Raw genomic sequence first — 23,737 nt, forward strand, 5'->3', positions numbered from 1 at the left:
CCTCCCCTCATCTATCCATCCAATCATGCCATCACAGAAGGCTATCAGATTAGTCAGACATGATTTCACCTTGGTGAATCAATGCTGAGTACTTCTGATAGCTTTCTTTTCCTCCACATGCCTTGAGATGATGCCCAGAATGAGCTGTTCCATCATCTTTCCAGGGATGGAGGTGAGGCTGACAGGAAAGTAACCAGATTAATTTTTTAAGCTTCTAGCTAGCTCCCTGAGACAACGAAAAAGGTAATATCTGACTCTTTAAGTGTTTCAGTATCTCTGAAAGCTGTGACTTTGTCTCACATTTTTAAAAAAAAGACAGAAGTTTCTAGCTCTTTCTGGTAATTCTGAAAATGTTTTCCCAAAGCTAAGGTATGTTACTCTTTTAGATTGCAGGATAAAAAAAACACTTCAGAAAGCCTCTTACTGGACTTTCATCTTTGGTGACAGTTCTAAAAGCCCTGGAAATAAGTATAAGTTTGGCAGTTACATCACAACTGTTTCTGAACATTGGTTTCTAAACATAAAAAAAAAATTTCTCCTAGCAATTTCCCCTAGGAAAAGACCTTTCATCTCAAAGAATACCTTGTCATTAGGCTCGTGGTCTGCAATAGCTCCTTGAATATAATACACCAGAGAATCAATCAAGCCGTCGCATTCTCTCATCTTTTTCCTTCCTTCTGGGCCAGCAGAGCTCATGTTTCTGTGCAGGAAGGAATACGTTGGTGAGAAAAGATTTAGTTAAAGGTATTTCCTTGTGCTCCTCTGGCAAACTTTTCCAGCTAAATCTTAAAAGTACTGAAGTTAAGGTTGACTGCTTCCGTTCTGCAGAGCTGTAAAATAATCTGAGCCTCTGCTAAGTAAAACTTTTACTTCAGTGTACTCCCAGACAAACTCCAATACTCCAGAAAAACAAACTGTTGTGTTTGGATGGGTAAGGTAAGACCTGACTCAAATCTTCATCTCAAAGTTTAATTAATCCTTTTTAAACAGTCAAATAAACTAGACCTTTTTTCCCCATTATTCCATTTGTACTCATATTTCTACAATTTGGCCCAGTAGCTATGTCAAATATCAGAGGAAAGCTGCCTGTAAAAATTTCCATGCACACAAAGGTCCTTTAGCATTTACCTACGCCAAATCAGTTCTTGATCCAAGACGACCCATCAACAGACACACTTCTGAGAGTTTTAGCAACATTTGTACATTAACACGTAAATATAACTGATGTCATTTATGGGGCCAAATTCAGGTGTCAGTTCATGTGCTCATGGAAATGCTCTGAGGGGTGCTAGTGGGCAGGAGGGGACGTGAATGCAGCTGAGATGGCAGGTCGGAGCGGCAGCCCGGCCCCAGAGCTGGGCAAGAGGCTGAGGGCATGAATCGCGACGTGGCTGCCACTGCCATCGCTGCCAGAACAGCAGCGTGAGAATTATGAAATGTGCGGGGACAAGGAAGAGGAAAAAATACACCGTGCTCAGCTGATTCCCAGCTTCCCAGAGAAACTGCTGGCATCTAAGCAGAAGAAAGCTGAAGCCATCAGAAGCTGCTCAGTCAGAGAGGGGAATGCCAGATGCCTTCTGCTCTTCTACCACAGTGGCTCGGACACTGCTCCGCAGGCTTTCTGCTTCCTCCAGATGCGAAGGAAGCCACTGTTTGCCCGGCTTTCAAGTAACATTTTCTGGGCTTTGTGGTAACCCAAGTACAACTTGAAAATGAATTATGAAAGTGATTTAAAAACTCTTGAAAATCCCAACACACACTTGCTGCTTGAAGTTTGGCTCTAAATAAGCTACTGATTTCCAGGGAAGTAACAGCTCTTACAATTTTAGGGTATAATTATTTTTACAACTGAACAAACTCTGAATTATGGAATGCTGGAATTATAAACCTAGGCCTCATTATTTTGGACTCCTGCAGCTCTGCTGGACAAAAGGCTACACACACTATCACATTCCAGCTTCTTTGTTTGAAATAACATTACACATAACCCAATCTTAGCATCCATCACAGAGAGGGACATGTTCCTTTAGATAGTTTCAGGGTGTTTATTTTGCATGCTTACTTTACCCACTGGAAATTACAATGGTTTAATATTTTATTATCAACAAAGCCAGTAAAGTACAGCTTTAAACTTTGCTGCGGCTTATGACTGTAAAACGAACATAGCGTTTTATATACTGTCAATGCGGCTCTTCTGGTTTTTTTTTCCCTGGGAAGTACATATTCAGATTAAATACTAATGCATTGTAATTATAGTTTTACTTTAGGTCATGCTGTTAACAATATCCCTATTTATGAGCTCATTTATTCTCTCATGGAATTATATATCACAGAGTCAATATTCAGATTCCTCAATATGGCCTACTATAGACATCACTTTGGAATTTAATTTTACCTATACATGTCACATTCGAGGCATGTCACCCTTTCATATGTTTATGGTTATGCTGACAGAAACGCACGTTACAGCCCTTCTAGTGCATAGCAAAAATAGTTTCTGAGGCACACAGACTAAAAATACTATTAAAAGATAAGCGTGGAATTTCCCTCGCCAAAGACACTTCATCAGATACAGTACTTTGTTTTGTCACAGTACGTTATTCTACAAATCCCTGAACTTTTGACAACTACGATCATGCTGAATGGCTGTGCAAGGAGAGGCCATCACCCGGCCTTGCTGTCTAGCATGAGTATGGGGGGGCACGTGGCTTTATAGCTCAGGAGGCAGAGAAGAGTCTGAATCACAGGCACCGTCCTGTTCTGCAAAGGAAACGAATCACTCAACTCTGTTTCATTAAGAAGCTGATGCTCAACTGTTCATCCAGTCAGAGATACCAGTGTGTGTCTGTGTGTGTGTCCGTACACATATGGCCACTCCATTTTCCACCTTTCCCTGTTTCCTTATCACCTCAATGCAGACTGGGAAGGGAAGAGCTCCTGCTCTCCCACTTGCCCAATTACAGTTGTAACCACCTTGCTCTGCATGGGGTCACAGTTGGTTTGAAGGCAGAGAAGAGTATTTCAGGCAAAACCTCAGTTGAAGATTTTTTGCTAATTAAAGCTTGAGAAAGTCCAGGAAATAAAAATATTATTAGATCGGAAAAACATAAATGTTTCTGAGAAGTGTCACAGAAACGTAAATTTAAAAAAAACAAAAACCAATTTTGAAACAATGGCAACATTTTGCCTAGAAAATTGCAAAACTGACTTTATCTTGGCTTCCCAAGATTTGAGGTTCCTGACAACTGGAATGCTTCTCTCTGAGCTCAGGAGTCGGACTCTCCTCTAGTGGAGCTCCTGGAGGCCTTGAAATACTCAGTGCTTGGGCAATTGCCATGGTTGGGCTGGCCCAGTATTGTGGCTTGTGGCAGCTCCCATGGTGAGGCTTCAGGGTTATCTAGAAATCGTCAAATCTGCTGTGCATGTTTGTTTTACTAGCATTTCATCAGAAGTACACTGAGACAAACACATCCCTGGAAAAAAGGATCAGCTGGAGTCAAGATCAAGAGTCTTCTCATAGAAAAACTATTCTGCTACCCAGTTCCTGATATCTCTACCCTACATCTGTATTGAAGGGTTGGGAGAATGCAGCATGGGGAGAATGCAGCCTTAGGGCAATTGCTGCTCGTAGGGATGCTCTCCTTTGAATGACTCAGAACTTATGTTTTGGGATCATCTAACTGTTAAAAATCTCTGACTCCTGGCATGCTTAAATGTGTTAATCCCGGTGACATGCCCAAACTAAACCACATGCTAATGTGGAGGCATTGTATCTATCTACGTGCCTCATTTATCTCATCCCGTATTTGCTGCTTCTGTTCTCTCTTGCACGCAGGCACGGTGTAACTACATCTGTAACTGAAATAGCCCTTTCCACGTGTTCCTGTGGCGTTTGTGGAGGACCAGCTAATTTCCTGGTGGGATATATTGTTTTGATTCAGAGATGTGAGGTAAATACAAAGAAATGTGACATAGAAAAATCAAGTGTGATTTTGAAAGAAACAGAATGATAATATACGTTCAGTTAGATTGCAAATGGCACCAAATGAAAGAGATACTCCCTTCAAGCCAGCAGTGAGTCACACACTGGCAGAGTATGTTGGAAAAGGTTTTTGCACTGCTGTGAATGATCTACACGACTGATAAGAAGAAAGCTTTTGCTCCTGGGACTCATTCTGCTAAAACTGGTAATTTGAATTTAACTCAATTACGTGATAACAGTTTCCTGAAGTAGTTTGGGAAATTCTATTCCCTTCATGACATACACAGTTCAAAAATGCCACAGGGAGGGAAAGGTATCCGGGGATCTACTTAGTAGCTACAGGCGCCAGGCTGCAAGCTGCTTGCTGGAAATAACAAAATTCCTTTCAGGAATCGGGAGAGCAGATAAACTGAAGAGGAGGCAAGAGAAGATAAGAATGGATGGATATAACTTAAAGGAATGGCAATGCTATGCAAGAGGCCTTGGTTCAAAGACTTGTTATCATCAGTCATTTGCTTTACGTTCTCTCTTAGAAGCTTCCACTATGAAATTGAGCTGCCATTATGCTTTTCAACACACAGTGAGAGCTTTGGCTTCACTTCTTTCCAGAGCAAATGGAAGTAGGTGCTTATGCAGCCTCCTGGTCTGAAGCGCAATTGATACTGCTTCCTCTGACTACAGCTTTCCACCATCCCTGTGGGTCACTGTGTAATTCATAAAGAGCTTAAAAGAGAGCTGGGACAGACAGAGGGTGAAAAATAATAATGAAAAAAGAAGCATTAATTCTATTTTACTACTAGGGAACCAGGAACAGAGAGGTTAGCTGACTTTTATGGAGACAGCTGCCAAGAAAGTTTTGAAGAATTAGAATACATAGGGCCACAGGATGCTCCAGTTAGAGAGCAATTAAAAAGGAGGACTCTGTAACGCAACGCAGTAGTTGCGATCACTTACTCCAACACTTAAATGAAATATTTTGCAGGACGAAATGTGACCACTAAACATAAATTTTGGAAAGTTCAGCATTGCAGAACTTTTGGGAACAGGTATTTCAAAGTAAAAATGGAACAAGATCATTATCAGCTTTCAAGGTATAACACAGACAGCTTTCTACTAAGCCTTCCTTTTAATCAGAGGAAGAATCATGCCAGAAAATCACTTACGTATATAAATAATATTCAAGCCCATATATTCTGCATGCTGTTGGCACCTTACCCTTTCAGACTCAGAGGAGTATGGAAGAGGAGGCTAAGTATCTTGAAGATTTCTACCCATTTGTATAGGAACTGGAGACAGAACTATTACATGTAGGACTTTCAGGCAAAAAAAAAGTGACTTTCTCTTTAAAATCCAATGAGACTTGTCTGCAAAAGTCTGCAATACTCCTCTAGATAGTTTAATACACCAATTTCACTTGTTCAGCTTGTTGTCAGGCAACCAGCAAAGTCTTTTGATTTGGCTTATTCTGCCTGTTCAGGGCACAGTCCTTTTTATCGTATTTCAGGACAGAATAATACCATTATTTATTCTAACTGCTAATGCAGAATTGTGCGGTGCACACCTCTTCTTTTTATTATATTAAGTTTCATGATGCGTGATTTCTTTAAAACTGTGTCAGAAGCAAAGCTTTAAGACAAATTACAGACCTAGAGAATGGGATTTAAGAAATCCTTTTAGCATCAGACTTCCTTATCAGTGACTGCAAAACACTGACACAGGCAGACGAAATTCAGGATTCCGCAATACTTCTGGCAATAGCTGGCTAACAGAACAGGGAGTGTTCTAGTCTTTCACTCATTCCAGTGTTAGTATCTGCAATGCTATATATAGATGTGGTTTCACTTCTCCTCCTAAAATTCTGTCAAAGAAGATGAAGGAAGCTTTAATTTATTAGTTGGTAACTGTGTGGCACAGTGCAGACACCCGTGCCAGATGAGAGTGTTAGATTTGGACTGTGGGTGTCCCTGTCAGTCAATAGGTGTATGTAAAGTTTTGAAAAGAAGTTTTGGCATTCTCCTATAACTAACTATGGTACTATGCATAATGCACTGCACTTCAAAGTACTATTTTTACCCTGTAATAGAAGCTGCAGGCTATAGACTTTATCAACATGCACAACAAACATGTTAGTATTACAAATGGGAAGACTAATTACAGATTTATATTCTGGCAAATATATATACTCTTTAAACATCTTCATTAGTAACATCATTTCCTCAGTGCACAGTTTTTTATTTTGTGGTGTGCTCTTTTAGTTTTCAGCAATTCTTTGTGCAGATGTTTTTTTTTTAAATTAATATATAAGGAAGGAAAACTTCTAGTGACCTAACTGGGGAGGTGCGTTAATTTCCAATAAAGAGAAGCAAGCTGATTCATCTTAAAAATGTTGGATATTTGGTCTGTACAAATACAGTAAGCCTTGTTAAAAACTATTCTCTGATAGAAAGTATGTCGGCAATCCTGCAGATCAACTTTACCTGTGAATTTTCAAGCCCTTTTTGTTCTCCTCTCAGTTATAATTTTTAGTGCTCAAGCTCTAAAAAGTGAGAAGTACTAGAATATGGACCTCATATTTTTAAAACAGGTATTTAATGTACAATGTATCCTTGGACATCTTGATAAGAGCAGTTTGAGAGACTTCCACTGACATTTTGTACAGAGTAAGGTATGTTCAGAATCTACTTTTATTTAATTTAAAACAACTCAGCTACTGTTACTCCTTATTTGTCTCATATCAAGTTGCGGCCAAGTTACCGCAACAAGCTCAGAAATAGTAATACCATGTTAAAACATGCTGGCCATCGGCTGGCACATAGGGAAGAGGTGGTTCCAGAGTCCAAACGCAGGAGAGGAGCAGGTCATGCCACCACAGAGTGGCACAACTAACAGCCAAACTGCTCTCTGTACACATGCAGCTTGGGCTAATTAATATGAAGAAAGACAACCTGCTTCATTTCAGAGACACCACCACTAGCGTTAGCTGGAGAGATTTTAGTATGGGTAGTTAATGTTTCTCTCTATTTGCTTTTGAGCCATCAGAGTAAAGAGAAGTTAATTATTACTTAGAGATGAAGTTAATTAGTAGTTAGTGGGCTGGCAGGAGTTCCTGCAGAAAAAGGTGCTTTATTGTTGAGTATTTTGTATAGCGAACAATTCATTTATCTTCTGAAACCACCCACGAGTCAGAGCTGTTTACACAGTGAAAATTCATGCAATACAAGCACAACTGCTCTGCTATAGGATGTGTTAGCAAAACAGATATGTGTAAGGCAAAACTGGGCAGCTCCCCAGCCTCTAAATTTCAAACTTAATTCCTTGTACTTTATTAAGAAGCCTTTAAAACTCAGGACATGCCTTTGCACTCATACGTTACTCATTAATTATTTCAAATGATGTCCTTTCCTGCATTTTTGCGTGTGCAAACAACAGACACGTATCTCTAATACTCATATTTGTATTTATTTAACATGCAATGACTTCAAACTCACAAAGGGCCACAGTTTTATGGACTGTTATTTTTAAAGGCGTTTTCATTAAAGATGTGATTTTCATACTTCAGTCATTTAGAGGTGTGTTTACTGAGGCCTTTTGTGTTTCTCTCTAGTAGCTGCTACTGTGTTCATAAGGCTATTAGCTGATCGCAGTAGTAAATAGACAACTGTAAATCTATTCATCCACCCCATGGCTGCAGTCTGGCCTCAATTTAATTAAACTTCTGCAAAAAGTTGGACAGGGCTTACTTTGGTTTAAAAAATGGCTTCTTCCTAATTTAGGCTGAAGTCATTTTCTAATCAGTTTAGCTATAGGTACATCAAAGTAAGCATCTTTGGCAGCGTCTGAAAACTGAACACTTCTCTGTGCTTGTATATACCATGCCCCCTTTCCAAGTCATCTATTTAGATGCAAAGTGATTATGGCTCAGGATTAACTCTATGTATTTGTCCAAAGGGTCCTTGGAGATGCTACTGAACATAACTATTTGTTGTGTTTTATATGCCAAGTAGAAAGAAAGAGTGACTTGGCCCCAGCTAAGCTTATTGTGCTTACTACCCAAAGGACTGCTCCCTTGCCTGGTAATGCTGGTAGGACTCAGCAAGTATTACAGCATCTGAGCAGAACTTAACCAACGCAACAGCAGAAAACATTGTTGTCCCATTAATACCTAATGTTGCTGTAGATGAAGATGACTTGCTCAACCTTTGGAAAGAAAATTCCAAGTACGCGAACGCTTCAGGTGTCCCAGTGTCCCACCAATGACACCACAACTAATCCTTCACATGTGTTAGTGTTTCGGTAGCCCAAATGGCACTTATGGGGCTATAGAGCACTAAAGCGCAAAGAAAGGAAATTGTGAGAGAAAGATGCCAACTTTGTTGTTCTTATGGGAAATGCAAACACTCCTGGGTAGCTGAACCAGAGACTGTGCTCAAAGGAACTGCCCAAAATGAGTTATCCACTGTAAACAGCATTACCAGGGCTTGAATAAAACATACATGACAGCAAATTTCTGTTGAGGCTACCCTGAAACAGTGATGTGTGAATATAGTGAGTTTTCTTTACTCTTCATAGAAGGCTAGCTTCTTGTTTACATAGAATCAAACTCTCTAAATGGAGGCATGTGATGATAAAAATACTATTACTGCCTATAGCTGTGTTTTGCTCTAGCACAACTAAGAAACTGTGTTTCAGAGAAACACTGCTTTACCTGCTAAAGCCTAGGACTATTCACAATGTTTTACACTGTTACTTTTCAAGAAATGCAATCATAAATCTGTTCTGCCAGTCAGAAGTACAGACACATACTCAAGCTATCTATAAGAGTCTTAATCATTTTGAGTTTGTAGAGTAGGCATATTTTTATGTGACTCCAGAGGATAATCACTTCTTATGCTTCATAAATTTCAGAAATTAAAATGAAGCAGGAATTGTTTATGAAAAAGTTATTAACAAAGTTAGTAAATTACACGTACATGGATCAAAGAACTTCACATACTATGAATGTGTTGCTCTTGTATTTGTATCAGCAGATCATACAACTTTAGACCTAGGCTTTAAAGGTCAGCATGCTATACATCCACTAGAGCACTGGCCTTCCCAAGGGGTGCACAAGACAGTCCACTGGGGTGTGGGAAAGAAATATTTTTGTACCATTCATAAAAAAAAAAGTGTTTATTTCATCTTTATATCATCCTTTTTAATTTCTGATTTTATGTATGTTTTATAATGTACATAATATATTAGTACAGTAGTACACGTATATAATTTATAAATAAATAAATACACATATACTGAGGGAGTGCTCTCAAAAGGTTTTTACTGATAGGGGTATATGATCAAAAACGTTTGGAGACCACTGCGTGGGAGTCTTAAAATAACTTTAAAAAGCTCACACAGGTTTAAAGTTTCTTTTAAGTTACTGTTAGCTTTTCTCCAGTGCTAATTTGTAATAGCACTCCTACAACCATTTAAAAAAGCTTTGGTTTTACTACTGTCATCATCAGCCAGGGGCTAATAGTAAACATCAGGCCAACAACTGTTATTCAGTGAAGAATCTCTCTGACTTCAATGCAACGATGCACTGCAACCAGGCCTCTGATTACTATTTCCTGTAATGCATATATTTACTCTGCGGGGTACCCATCAAATGAATATACAGGAGTTTATAAAGAAAGTTCTTTTCATTGTATCGAGCAGTAATTCTTCTGGTCTGATACACATGAGGCATTTCAAAATATGATCTGTATGCAAACTCTTCTTTTGGAGCCATCAAAATTCAAAACAAGAAAGAAAATAAGTGTGCAGGCTGTTGTTTTGGGTACCTCTAGGCTGATTGCTCACCTCAAGCATCCTGTGGCATTGTAGAAGATATCAGGATCAGGTAAAACACTTGACTTTGGGTAATCTCTATCTGGCCAGCCGGAGTAAGGAATGAGAACAGCTTCGGTCAGTGTCTGCAGGGCTTCTCTGATCAACAGGTGCTTCAGCTGGTCATTGGAGGACAAATTCCACAACAAACCTGCAATATCCAAAATAAAATTAGAGTGGCAGAAAGACTCTCCCACAGTTTGAAAGACCTAATCTCAAACTCCTTGAAGTTGAGTGAAGGAGCCTGCGTGGCACTTGATATCCTGAAGAGGAGCAGAAGAGGATGATAAGAGTTATCTGAGGACACGGAAATGGAGCAAAAAGAGGGGCAAAATTATCAACGTAATTAAAGTCAGATCCCTATATATATAGTCAGTCTAATGCCCAGTTGAGAAGCGCAGTTTTCCATGGCTCTGCAAGTGCATTGCCCATCTGCAGCAATCATCTTCTCCATTACCAAAGTAACACAAGTTAAACGGAGCTAACGCCACCAGGGAGGAATTCGTCCCTTCTGGAGGCCTGGCAGGACTAGTTGCACTTTCGTTGCAATTACCAAGTAAAGACCATTGAGCGGGAGAATAAACTTTCATGCAAAGAGGTACAGATGGTGAGTTTACAGCTCTTTGGAAATCTGCTGGAAGACAGAGCAAATTTGTCTAACGTTTGATGGCAAAATTCCTCATAGGAGGGAAAACTGTTAAATACCAGTTGGCTGTTACTGTCCAGACATTTGTCACTAAGGAAATCATTAAGTAATGCTATACACCTTGTCTGCTCACTGTCTCCAAACACCAAAACAAATCTCAAATACAGTCTTGTATAATTGATTAGCTTTGCTTATGTCCTATTCTAACAGATGACAATTCTTTTTAAAGTACTATTCCCCTGGAAAAAGACATGTATTTCTGGTTTTCACCACAAAGGCATTCATTGTTTCCCCAGCTTTCCACTCTAAGCTTCACAGTCCTCCTCCTCCAAACACTGGCAGAATATTAGTGAATGTTCCTTTCATCAGTTCACAACAAAAAAAATGTTTCTTTTGTATCTCCTTACACTTTGAATTCAATTACAGCTATTGTGAGCAATAGTAAAATCAAAACAAAAGCCAGCCAGAAGCAGCCCATTCCTTCTTCTGCGATCAGCTCTTCAACCTCTGAATTAGGGGATGAAAGGAAGAAGGTACTTTCCTGAAGGATAACTAAGGCTTATGGGAAATCAGACATGCCGTCCAAAGAGCACTGGTAAGGGAAGCAGGTTAAGACAGAATGGCACAAATGCAAGGGCACAAAACCAGAATATCATATTAAAAGGAACAAGTGCATTTTGAATTACAGACAGGTCTGAGATGTTGCTCACACTGTAAATTTTCCAAGAAAAATCCTATCTTTACCCACAGGCACTGTCTCACTGGGATTCAGAAGTGTTCTCTCAGTGGCATTCTGGGTGTGGAATAATTTGTTTACTTTAAAAAAATATCTTTAGGAGTGGGCTCTTTCCTTGCAGCTATGCTATAATGTATTCATAGGGGCATAGTTTTCCCCTAGGTGGTTATTTGGGAAAATGGGTGGGGTCTCCTTTTAAATTTATATTTCTTTTAATGACAGTTCTGTTTGTGCTGTAATCTTCCCTGCAGGAAAAAAAATTCTTTCATTTCTTAGATTTACGCTGCATGATAACAAGATCAAGAGGTTAGATATCACCTGGAGGCTCATCTGGCTTACCTTCAGAAGCTAATCTGTTTTGGTTTTTTCATGCCACAGCCATTTTTCTTTCTGTTCCTCAGTATGCTCTCCAAATACTACAAAATGCCATTTCTATCTTGGCTCCTGCATTGTCTCCAAGTGACATCCTCTCCTACTACGCAGGAGTAACCCCATTCCTTTCCTAAGAGATTTGCAAGCAGTTGTTTGTATGTCAAACGAAGGACAGAGCCTGTGGTTCCCTTTCTGTACTCCTATCAGTGATTGTATGAAGCTCGCAAATCCAGTCAATGTGACCTTGGGGAAGTTTCATTCCCCCTAAGAAGAGGTCATATAAGCACAGAAATTGCACAGAGAAACCAGGCAGCTATTTTCTGTGCATGGGCATTAGGTAAACTGGTCCACGGCAGCCTTCAAACCACTGTCATAAGCACAAAACCACTTTGGTGGGGGTACTGGTTTGGTGCTTTTAGTGCGTTCTCCTGGGATGCGCAGACTGAGAGGCAGGACACAGCACTTGCTATAACCCGTATTTATCTCCATACACTTTCACTGCTTTCAGTCTTTTCATTGGCTGATACAAGGCACACAGCGTGACCACGCTCCGACTTTATTCCTCAGCCTAGGACTTGGTCTGCATCTGCATTTCTCATGTGCCTGTGGAAGCATATACAAAGGGATGAGCAGCCGCAGGTTCTTATGTGTGGGGAAATCAATACAAGGGAGTGACATTTTTGACGCTGGGAGATTTTTTCCTTACTTTCCTATTATTGGCTTTTTAGTTCCTCTCTGCACAGTGAGAGAGAAAGAAAGAGGAGGGAAGGCCAGTGCAACAGGTCAGAAGAAAATACAGGCCATCAAAATATTCTTTAAGAATATATGATATGATATGACTTAATACAAGGCAAGCATTTGTTTGTATTAACACTGCTAGTACTAATAAGCCAATGACTTTAAAGATAAGCTTCTAAGGCTGAGATGTACTTATCTCATGTGCACAAGTATTAGATCGTATTTCTGACAGGTAATGAAGTGTGGTATGAGAAAAACGCTGTGTCTTGGAGTTTTAACTTCCTTCTGTCCAACACTTTCCTTATTTTTGTGTATTTTTTTGTCAGGTGAAGTGCTTTGGTAGCATGCTTCCTACACAGCAGTAGCAATAAAAAGCTTTCCTCTGCTGAGCTTAGGCATCTTTATTAATGAGTATCACATGCTTTCGATCCTTGGCCAGGAGTCTTTCACCAGCATTCAGTGTGGTATTTTCACGTACCAAGATTATTTTACTAATCTCTTACGGGTGAAGACATTCAGCTCATTATCATATCATGCATTTGGATGTCTCTAATTTACAGTCAAAGTAGGCAAGTAATAAGTATGCTGTGGAAAGACGGACGGGCTTCTCATGCTGATGAGGTGGACCCCAAAAGTTGTGCATTAACCTTTTCCTGGAGGTGTTACTACACTGCAGTGCGATTGCATGCATAGCTATGACATTCCACTAGTCCTGTAGGAAGTCAAAGGCAAAGCAAGAGGAGAAACAAAACTTGTAGGCGAGCCATCAATCAGACAGGGAAGCTGTTGCTCCGCAGGGTTTAAGCATTTTGGTAGAAAGGCTCTCAGAGGTTTGCGTTGTGCTTGGAAAAGCCTAATGTTGCAGCCCTTCTCGGGCTACAGAGTCAATCTGTACAGAACAGCAATTCCAGTGTTTCCTAGATATCGCTGTACGTGTCAAGATCATGTGGAAGCACTGACTTTAGTAAGCATACGCTTAACAGTGACCGTCTACCTCTTGTCTGCAGCCCACTCCTTGCCTGCCTTTAAGTTTGGTCTGGGAAAGAAAGCGGCTGGAAGCAAAGTTAATATTCTCATAGAAATTCATTCAAGCAGGCTGCCCTTTGCACTGTAGGCTCCTTGCAGCTTGCGAGGAAGCTGGAAGGATTGCCCAAATGATGGCAATGTGTATGCCCTAGCGCCATTTTCACCAAGGGACCCAGCGTACTTCCTCCTGACTGCACATTTGGTCTTGGACAAAGTGAGAAATACTTCTCTTTCGGTGTATTTTTAAAGCCATCCCTTACAACTGATAGGCTTGAAAGTATATCAGAATATTTTGCTTTATGTGAACTATAACATCCTGCTGCATATTGCTTAAATATTTTGTTGGTGCCTTGTATGTTTTGTAAGTAAATACTTACGTTCAACGACAGCAGTAATGGCAGAAAGAAGGTGCCCCTTCGCCCATTTTCACACTGGTGAAGTGGAAGACAGTAATATTCACAGTATCTATACGAGTTATTGTGCACAGTCAAAGCTCTTGTCAGAAATTATGAAATTGCTAGCAAGTAAACTTTCTGAACACTGTGCCACCATTTTCACTGCTCCCCTCACCAGTGTGCAATAGCACTGTGCAATAGCACTGAGAGACAACACGCTACGCAATAAGTTACTAAGTAAGTGACCCAATTCTGCATCTGATGAATGTGAAAAACTTTAAAACATTTTAATGTTGCGGAGCTGTAGAACTGAGCCAAAAGAGCCAACAATACAAAGCTTTGTTCTCCAGCTTAGGGAGCACAGTATTTCAAATACTTAAAAGAATGCAGAATTATAGAAGGTCTCAACATGCCTTTGCTTCAAGGCAGGGCTGCTTGACACCTTCTGTATCTTTTCAAACACTGTTATTTTAATAGCTTGTGCTCCTGGTATCTTTAAAGATCACTTGAAATAAATGCCCATTCATTTATTCATAATGTTTTCTTCCATTTATAAAATATAAGCCTGGTCTTCCTTTGGCATCCTAACAAGAATGAACGTGGGCCACAAGCGGTTTGACTTCCTAGAGACACAATATGGTCAAACGTGAGTGCAGGGTTGAAGTGGTGGGCATTTCTTAGCTGGCTGCGGCAGAGCCAACAGGGCAGTACCCACAGGTTTCTTTAGAAGTTATGGCGGACATTTCCTTCTGATACATTGATGTACAACAAGAGGTGTAATATGGGGTTTCTGACCCAATGGGCTCTTCCTTCAAAATTGCAATGGGCCTTACTCATTTTTAACAGTTCTTCCTCAAGGACATTGGAAATAAAAGGATAAGAACATAAGCCTGGCAAAGACTGAATCCAGAATGCAAGTCACTCCACTGATGGTGCTGTATGATCTTTACAGTCAAATGGATGTCCTGCGGGGATTCTCTTCCCTGCACATGGAAAAGAAGCACGGTGTACCTGTGGCAGTGTTTTCTGCTTGTCACAGGTATGAGAAGACAGACTCTGGGGCGTAAAGAGCTAGGAGTGAGAGAGCTCAGAGCAGAAATTTGGGGCAGTAGGTTTTGTGGGGAGTATGACACCCACTTTCTATCCCCAGTGCCTGACAGTTCAGGGGACAGTCTTCAACAAGACTGCCCGTATGCGCTGGCAGCATAGTGTCGAAAAGCGAGGGCTGAGCTGCTTAGTAAGGAGTGGGCATTACTTACATTCCCACACACCTGTGAGACTGCTCCAATCACTGCTCACCAAGATGGTTCTAAAGAGATTGCTATTTGGAGACTCACTTTCTTTTCTGGTGTATCAAGGACTTTAAGCTTCCTGCAAACAGACTCATGTCATTTCTGAAGAAACTTTAGGAGGGGACGTTGCAGTTCCTAGTGTCCTCTTACTTTCTTAAGGACTGGTCTTGAGTAAGGACCTTGGAATTTCACCCTAAGGGAAGAGCTTAGAATAGGTGACATTTTTTGTCACCTATATATAGGTGACAAGGACAATAGGTGACAATACAAGACAAGGAGCTCTTGTATTTAGTCACTAAACGTTGGCCTAAGTAAACAATCAGGTACCTCACATGGAAAGCTTGTGCGCTACTTAAAGCACTCCATGCTTGACTGCACAGAAAACACTACCTGTTATTTGCTTTTTAGTCTCTACATCCCTGGTCTGTCGGAGTACTCGGAGCAAGAGTGGGATCCCTTTCTGCTCTGACACTTCCAGTTTGTTGTCGTTGTCCTCAAACACCAGGTTTCTCAGAGCACCACATGCTGCCCGCTGAATGTCCTCGTTCTGAAGGTCAAGAAGCTGTAAAAGTTTGGGGATACCACCAAGGGAGAAAACCTGTGAGGAAAACAAGACACAGTTAGATACTGTAAATGACAAACTGTCCCCGCCTCAGCAAGCCTTTAAATAGTCATAGGGACTTTTTTCGTTTGCTCCTATTTGAAAGACTTTAAGCACAGCTCATTAATCATTTGGACATGACTCTTAATTTCTGGGGTTTCATATGAGTCATAGTTAAAATCCACAACTAAGAGAGGCATCATATTTTAATAATTAATGTAAGAGAATGAAACTAAATCTCTTCCAGCTTTGCTGCAGGTTTGTACTCTCTGACAGGACATTTAATTGCTCTGTATTTTAGCTTCCATGTTGGTGAAATGGATATTTGAGATTTAATTCTGGAACATTTATAAACTGCTTTGAGATTTCTGGATGTAAAATGTTCCTCATGTGGCAAGTTCGCTTTTTTCCCTCAGCAGTCGGCCTGATGGAAAGACAATATTTTTCTCTGTTAATTTCTGTGCATGTATTGAAAGTGTATTGAATAAGAATACATTTCACTTAGTACTTTTCTTCTGTGTCATACTGAGGAAAAAACCAGTAAACTAGTAAACTCCAAAATGTAGACCATTAAACGCTGTAAGCTAGTTAACTACTGAACCACCCACATTTAACAAAGGCTAATCTTCAGTGTCTAATTCTTTAGAAAATGAGGTTTTGGCCCCAAATGAATGAAGAATTAAGAAGATGTTACTTTACAGCAGCTGTATGGAAACAAAGAGTTTCCAAGTTCTACATGTTGTGGCAAATGATGAATCCCATATGAGCTGTGATGTGGCACAAGCAAGCCTTGGCTCATTTAGGAATGAGTTTACTATGGAAAATACCTTACATTCATCTACAATTCAGGACGGTTTCCTCCAGCATCTCAAAATGCCATATGGTTTTGTGGACAAACTCATCCTTGTGTAGAACCAACAGCATGTGAAAGACTTAGAAATCTGATACGACTGTTTTGAGTAGTCCAGAGTTTGATGACAAAAAGAACTCAATATGGCCGACAGGTGTTGGGCACACGAAGAAATGAAATGTAACAAAGCCTTTTGCCTGTCATGCCCTGGCACCCCTCACTGCCTGCCTGCCTTTCCTCTGATTCTGTTGTACAAAAGGCACAGTTTCTTGCTGCTGCGCTGCTGACCTGATTCCCCTGATTCAACAGTCAACTAGATGCTAACAGAATGAAACACGCAAATATATACATTGAGGTAAATGGAGCATAGAACATGCTGAAGGCGCATGGACCTATTTTATTACAGTGGATAAGCCCTTTTGACACCGATACCATAACTGGTTGGTTTCATGCAGACTTTCTGTTGGTAATTCTAAGTGATTTATAACTCTTGTAAAGGAAATGATGCTATTTTGACCTAATATGCAGAGGAGAATTTACAAAAACTATTGATTGGTCTGTCTAAATTTTCATTGGTAGACAAAATTCACCAAAATACTGTAAGACTACGAGTTCACAAGAAAAAGAAAAGTCACTAGACTTGCAGACTACCAGGTATTGGGGAACAAAGCATTGGGAGACAAAGAAAAGGAGTGTAGGTTGAAAGACTGAAAAGGGGAAACAAGAAGACAATGCCAACATGAACAAGTCTGATGGGCACCAAACAGAAAACGTCCACTAGGATATGTGGGATAGACAGGAAAAGAGAAGGCGGCTTCAGGCTGACTGCTCCACTTTGAACTCTTTTACTCATCCACTTGTTTTTCAGGGAAGCTGCCTGAGAGAGGTTTGAATAATAAACCACCTCCAAACATTCAGTGCTAATTGTGCTGGTGTTTTTTTCCAAAACAGACTTTGATCTACTGTGAAGCAAGTTAAAACTACCAAAGGACTGAGTGATGTTTGGCTGTCACTGAACCGGACTGCATATACATGAGTATGGAGTTAAGGCTGAGATTACGTATGAATAATACCAAGCAAATTACGAAACAAAGCAGGTGTAAGTAATTTTTTTTAAAAAGCTGAAACAAAAAAACAACCTTACACACCAATGTACAGAACCGTTCAGCAAGAGAGCCATAATTGTGTTTGATAGTGAAACTTAAAGAGAAGGGGAAGAGAATGTTTTTAATATTCAAAAAACTTTCAAAAGACTTAACAAGTCTCTTGGAGGAGACTTACAAAATTTGGTTAATCCAAACAATGTATTAATGCATTTGTGCAGACCCAATAAGCCCTTACCAGTTTGGCTAATTCATACACTGTATTAGCGCTTCGTGCAGTCCTAGCAAACCCTGAAGCTTGGATAACTGTACTCCCAGAGTTTTCTTTTCTGGGATATTTCTGTACTATCAGTGTAAAAATGCCAGTCAAAAAAGAGAGACAGAGGCAATTACGTATACAAAAAGTTCAGGCCCTATGACTTACTCATAAAGTATGAAAGAACTATGTTCGTTTAGCCTGGAAAAGAGTAGATTAAGTGGGTATACACTTAGCAGCCTTAAGACATAAGAAAAATCATTAAAGAGGGACAGAAAAAAAGATACCTTTCTCCATATCCATGAATCAACTCAGTTTGCAAAAGGGAGATTTAAGTTTTAGGAATAACTGGTAAGGCCAGTAAAGCACTTTGCCTGCCTGCAGGAGCTTGTGGGATCCTAATCAATGTGATTTTTTAAAAGTTGGTCATAAATATCTGTAATTACAGATGGTTTGGATGGATTCTTACCCTGTATTTCTATGTCTCCTATCACAAAATGCTAAAGACCAGATTTTTGCTTGCATAGACCAGTGCCATTCCATGGATTTAAAAGAATCTGCAGCAAAAAGCACCAGCATATTTCAGGGAAAATATTCAACAACAGCATCCTACAAGGTTTCTTGGAGTGTCTTTTTTTTTTTTTTCATGTTGGCATACAGTATAGAAAGTAATTTGCTCTACCTGATTGTAACTGGCATAAAAATAATTACTTACTTTTCTTCTGGCATCTGCTTTCTGGAAGCACTCATGCTGTATGAAAGTCACTGCAGCAAGAATCCTAGGTGTGGACTGGGTATTTTCACTCCTCAGTATGCTCACTGCACGCTCCAGAGTCATCTCCCCTTCCGGGCTCCTTAAAAATATAGACAGAGGAAATATAGTGAAGCAAGACTGCAGAAAAATCATCGTTTAGCCTGTGAAATTTCTTTTAATATCAGGATTTGTGTACTTTTCAAGTAACTTTAGCTTTTATTAGAAAATTATTCCCTTTCCACTAACAGAAAATATTATAAAAGCTTTATACTTTTATATTAGATACTAATATTCTAGGCAAAGAGAAAATCATAAATGGAAGTGTTGCAACAATGAGAGGTTCTGGACAAAGCAAGCCACGCTTCAAGTTATCAAAACAAAATGAAAAGATAAGTGGATGAAAGACTAAGATCCAAAGAAGGCCATAACCAAATTAGAGTGTCTTTTACTTATCATGAAGATACCTTGATGTTTTTCTCAGTAATGTGATGATTGGTTTTTTATAATTGTTTTCATGCCTTTCTTTGGTTTCTCAGTCCCCAGACTACACACATGTAGGGGTTAAGACCTGCTTTTTTTCAAGCTTATAGAAGTTGATCTAGTTTGAAATAGATGGGTAAAGCCTTTTTTTCAGGTGGGACAAAATAAAAACACCACTCAGTAAATCAATTATGTCCATTGCCTGTGGTAGGACTAAAACTATGCGTGGCCATTTTGGTCCCAACTTCCAGGATGGTTGCTTGAATGATAATTGTGTGAGACAGCCATTTAAAAAATTGGAAAGAAAGGTCACTAGACCCATTTTTTCCTCAGTAAATGGAACATAAAACAATTCATGGCACAATCGGGTGCATTATCTCTGGGACAGGTAGTTATATTCCCCAGCCTTTTAATTCACTTTTTGTTTCAAACACTTTCCACCCAGGAAAAAAAAGGATAAAACAAAACAGCAACAAAAAAGTGGACAAAATAATAAGAACTCTATGTTTTTTTAAAAACCAAATAATTCTGTAGAACCAGATTCCATGTTGGCCAGACAGGGATAAGAGAGGAGTTCTGTGAACCACAGTGAAACAAGTAGTCATTGGCAATAAATCCTTGCCTCAGAGCTACCGGCATCAGAATGGCTTACTTGATAATCATCTCAGTACGTGGCATCTAAAATCAAAAATTTTGACAGCTCTGAGACTGTCTCAATAATGGACTGGCAGGAGTGAAGAAGCCTGGAAGTCCACGTTTGCCCAGAACGGGCTGCAGAGGCAGACAAACCAGGCAGAAATCAGGCAGATTTCTCAAAGTTTTCCAACGTATTGAAATTGGACTCTTTTCCCCAAAATATTTATGATGAACTCATGAGTTCTGAGAAAAAAGTGGTTTTTGCTGGAATTTGTCCCATCAGCTACACTGTAAATCAACATTTGCTGCTTGCTTTTGCTATGGCGAAAGACAATTAGTATGGCTGCAAGGACAGCAAAAAAATGAGGAACAATTTTGATGCACCTGTTGCAAATGAAATTATACTGCCGTACCCTGGGGTTTCCACCTGCCTTTATATTTCCCTTTGATATAAATCATGTTATTTCTTGCCTTCTCCCCTCCTCTGAGTTAGTGTTTTGAGCAAATATGCTGCATGTATAGATGCTGAGGCATGCTTGTGCAAGACAAAGATGAAATGACAGGGATGGAGCGTTGAGGATGTCAATGGAGAAGTTAAATCAAAGTGAAATTAGAACTATGGTTAATATCTCTAGCGCCCTGCGTTCTGTTCTGGCAATGCTTACAGCTCCCAGACTTTCAGAGTTTACTTCAGCCCAAATTTAAACAAAGTAGCTACTAAGTTACCCTAAGTTGCAAGTCTAAAGTACTGATCAGAATGCTATTTAAAGGTCTTGAACAATGAGTAATGGAAAAAAGACAGATCATATTTCTTCTTACTTTCTTCTAAGTGGAACAGCAAAACAGGCTTTTCAAGCTTGGGTTTTTGTCAGGTTTCTTAAATCAACAAGGATTTTTTGACCATGTTATGCATGTGTCCATGTGAGCATGCCTTGCTTGTTAGTCACTGTAATAACTTTGCAGCTCTTTAACCGAATTCACTCGCCTTCTATAAAGTGGTGGACATCCCCAATCTATGAAATTGGCAGTCATTTCAATGACCACCAGCAGAGAAGGACTCTGTCCGTGCACTTTCCAAGGTCAAGATTGCTGCGTGAGCTGATCCCTCATGGGACACCAGAGAACCTACGTGGGAACCCAGCCTCAGGATGCTGAGGATGTCCCAGAGCAGTAAAGGTCCATCAGCAGCCGCTGCCAGGCTGAGATAAACGCATGTACCACCATAGGCCAAATTTCTAAGTGCTGGGTGTGTAGATCCGCACTGAGACTGAGAGCAGCCTGCCATTCACCGGATTTGATGCAATGATTCCATCCTACCCTCAAAACATTTACAGGCAAACTTAATAGCCAGGTGGCTGATTAGCCTGTGTAATGACAACAAACAACCGGACATTCAGGCAATGGTGTTTAAGCAGAACAATGCTTTGACAGGTTCTGACTTCCCCTTAATTGCCAGAATATAACATTTTTGAGATATATACAGTATGTTGTCTAATCATTTTGTGACAGCTCTCAGCACATTTAGAGGTCAGATGCTGCAAGCAGCTGTTTCTCAGACAGCTTCAGGTTGAATCTCTTTCTCTCCTAAGCCCTTAATATGAGGATGATTTTAACCGCTTCACTTTACCAGAAGATACAGAGATAGCATCTCATACTCTGATTTTTCACCTTTGATTTCATAGCATGGGCTAATTCTTCTACAGGAAGTCTGAAAATGCTTTTATATACCTTTCAAATATCATACACAGTTAGTCCACTACTTCTCTTTAACATTACACAACTATTTTACACCCTCTTAATCAATCTTGGAAAGACCAAAATTATGATTTATATACAAAGGGACAGATGTCTGGAAAAATCAAATTACTCAGAAAACAGGTGTGTCTTTTCCCTCCCTCCCCCTTCCATTATTAAGGGAGCAACAGGTAAGGGAGCAATGTATCAGATAATGCAACCTTAAAAACAAAGAAAATGGGAAATAGCAAGAAATGTGAAAGTCTCTACTAACTTCTTAAACTGAGAAGTTTTGACAGAAGAAATTATTGAACAACTAGGGGAATGATCTGAAACATCTCTGATTTGAGAGCAGTGTATAACCCAAAGCAAAATGCCATCTGTTACATTTCAAACACTACAGTAAATTGCAGTAGTGAGATATGGATGAACCAGAATGTAATACAACCGAAGTAGGACTTCTGCACCAAGCCCTTCCAGCGACAAGAATTATAGGGGGAGTTATTAAATCTGTATTTTAGATGTCTGAAAACAGTAATAATGTATATGGATATCATACACATTGTAGTACATAACCATATGTAACAAATAACTGACTTCAGTCTGCTAAAATGGCTATTGTTTCTTCCTCGTCATTTAAGACTCTAGTGGTGCACATCTCTTGTTGAATTGTATCTTACATGCTGCTTTTCACCATGCTCTTCACTAACATATTTTACAGAGACTTTTTTAAACTTTGGGTAGAACAGAGAGACCCTCACTCCTCTAAAAACCTAGCTATGAAACTAAAGTAGAACCTCGGATATTTGAAAATCCAAACAAGATATATACAAGTAAATTAAATAGCCAGAAGTACTGAGAAAAACAAAATCTGTACACATCTGCAAAAGGAACTTTAGAAGCTTTCACAGCACTTCCAATTGTTTTCCTCTGTAATTTCCAGCAAAAACTGAGCTTAAAAACTGGCATTTAAGGAATTAAGCTGTCAAAAAGATTTCCATTAGGTCACAAATCTTCCACCTGGAGTTCAGCATGGTCTCAAGCAAACCACTTGCACAATGACTGAACATAGATGTTTACATCTGCAGCTTTGAAAAACACTTTGGTTGATGTTTGGGCAGGCAGACAACCAGACTCTAGTGTCTGCACCTGCAAAAGAAGAACCAAAATTGCTCCTACACAAAATTAAATATCAAAATTGCTGGTTGTGGCTCAGAAACACACACAAGAATGTGCTTAAAGTAAATGATTAAGTCAATGGGACATATGCCTGTTTGGAAATTGTATTACTGGGAAACAAAGTCCTCCCAGGTACCTATTTTTAACACCACTATTCCAAATTCTTTAGCTTTTTGTGAGCTCTCAGATGTTTTTTTCTGGACTCGCTTGCTGTAAAGACTGAATACTTAAGAGTCACATCATTCATACCAGATCTCTTAACCCCTGCATCACCCAGAGGTGAAAATTTCAATCCAGATCAGATGTGGGCACAAGACCGTATGTCTGTGTAAATCTAGTCCTACCGCAAAACATGTAGTTGACAACAGAAAATGCCTGACCTGTACATAGCAGTGACATCAGATGATGCCTCATCTCACACAGCAGCAAATTTAGAAAAAGAAAGGTGGCCTTCAGAAAAATGAAATTAACGGCTACCCAGTTATGAAAAAGGAGACATTTCTTAATAACACTGTTATAAATTACACCATGATTAACTTACATAAGAAACCTCGGGATCCTATTTGGATTACGAAACACCACCACAAACCGCAGTAAACAGTGCAAGTAACCATCTCCTGTTTACCAAGTGGTTTGTTCTGGAGCTCTGGAAACAATCAGAATTTTCTAAAATGAAAAAAATATTCACTCCTGAGGGGAATTTTAATACTGATAAATTTTCTCTTTTGAAAATGGGACCGATTTTAGACATTCTGAAATCTTCTCTGGAAGGGAATTTCAGGGGAAAAAGAAGCAATTTTGAAAAAAGAGCCCAAATGCTTCTAAGATGTTAAACAATTTTCCTGAAGTCTAGGGGTAGCTTTGGGAATTTCTGCCATGGAGCTAACAGGGCTTCAGATTAAGATAGCATCCTCAGAGCACGTAGGATCTCACGGCAGTGAGAAGCGCTGGGGTCCTGAGATTCAGAGCAGTTCATATTTGTTCTAGGGATGGATGGTGCTACAGAGCTAAGAGAAATTTCTGCCTGTGTTTTAACTGAAGTTTATAAAAGCTTTTTTAGTTTATAAAAACTAAAAACCACGAAGGATTTTT

General features: G+C 39.7%; 1 protein-coding gene across 1 annotated transcript in view; it reads right to left on the reverse strand.

Moving 5' to 3' along the window:
• Positions 1-23,737, reverse strand: part of PKP2 (plakophilin 2) — a 46,191-nt gene that overhangs the window by 11,266 nt on the left and 11,188 nt on the right. The window contains exons 4-7 of the mRNA XM_054187907.1: positions 18,578-18,716; positions 15,443-15,650; positions 9,821-9,998; positions 583-700 (exon numbers count right to left, since the gene is read on the reverse strand). Coding sequence (XP_054043882.1) covers positions 583-700; positions 9,821-9,998; positions 15,443-15,650; positions 18,578-18,716 — 643 coding nt within the window. The remainder of the gene's footprint in view (positions 1-582; positions 701-9,820; positions 9,999-15,442; positions 15,651-18,577; positions 18,717-23,737) is intronic.

Source organism: Rissa tridactyla, chromosome 1, assembly GCF_028500815.1.
Source record: "Rissa tridactyla isolate bRisTri1 chromosome 1, bRisTri1.patW.cur.20221130, whole genome shotgun sequence".
Taxonomy (NCBI): domain Eukaryota; kingdom Metazoa; phylum Chordata; class Aves; order Charadriiformes; family Laridae; genus Rissa; species Rissa tridactyla.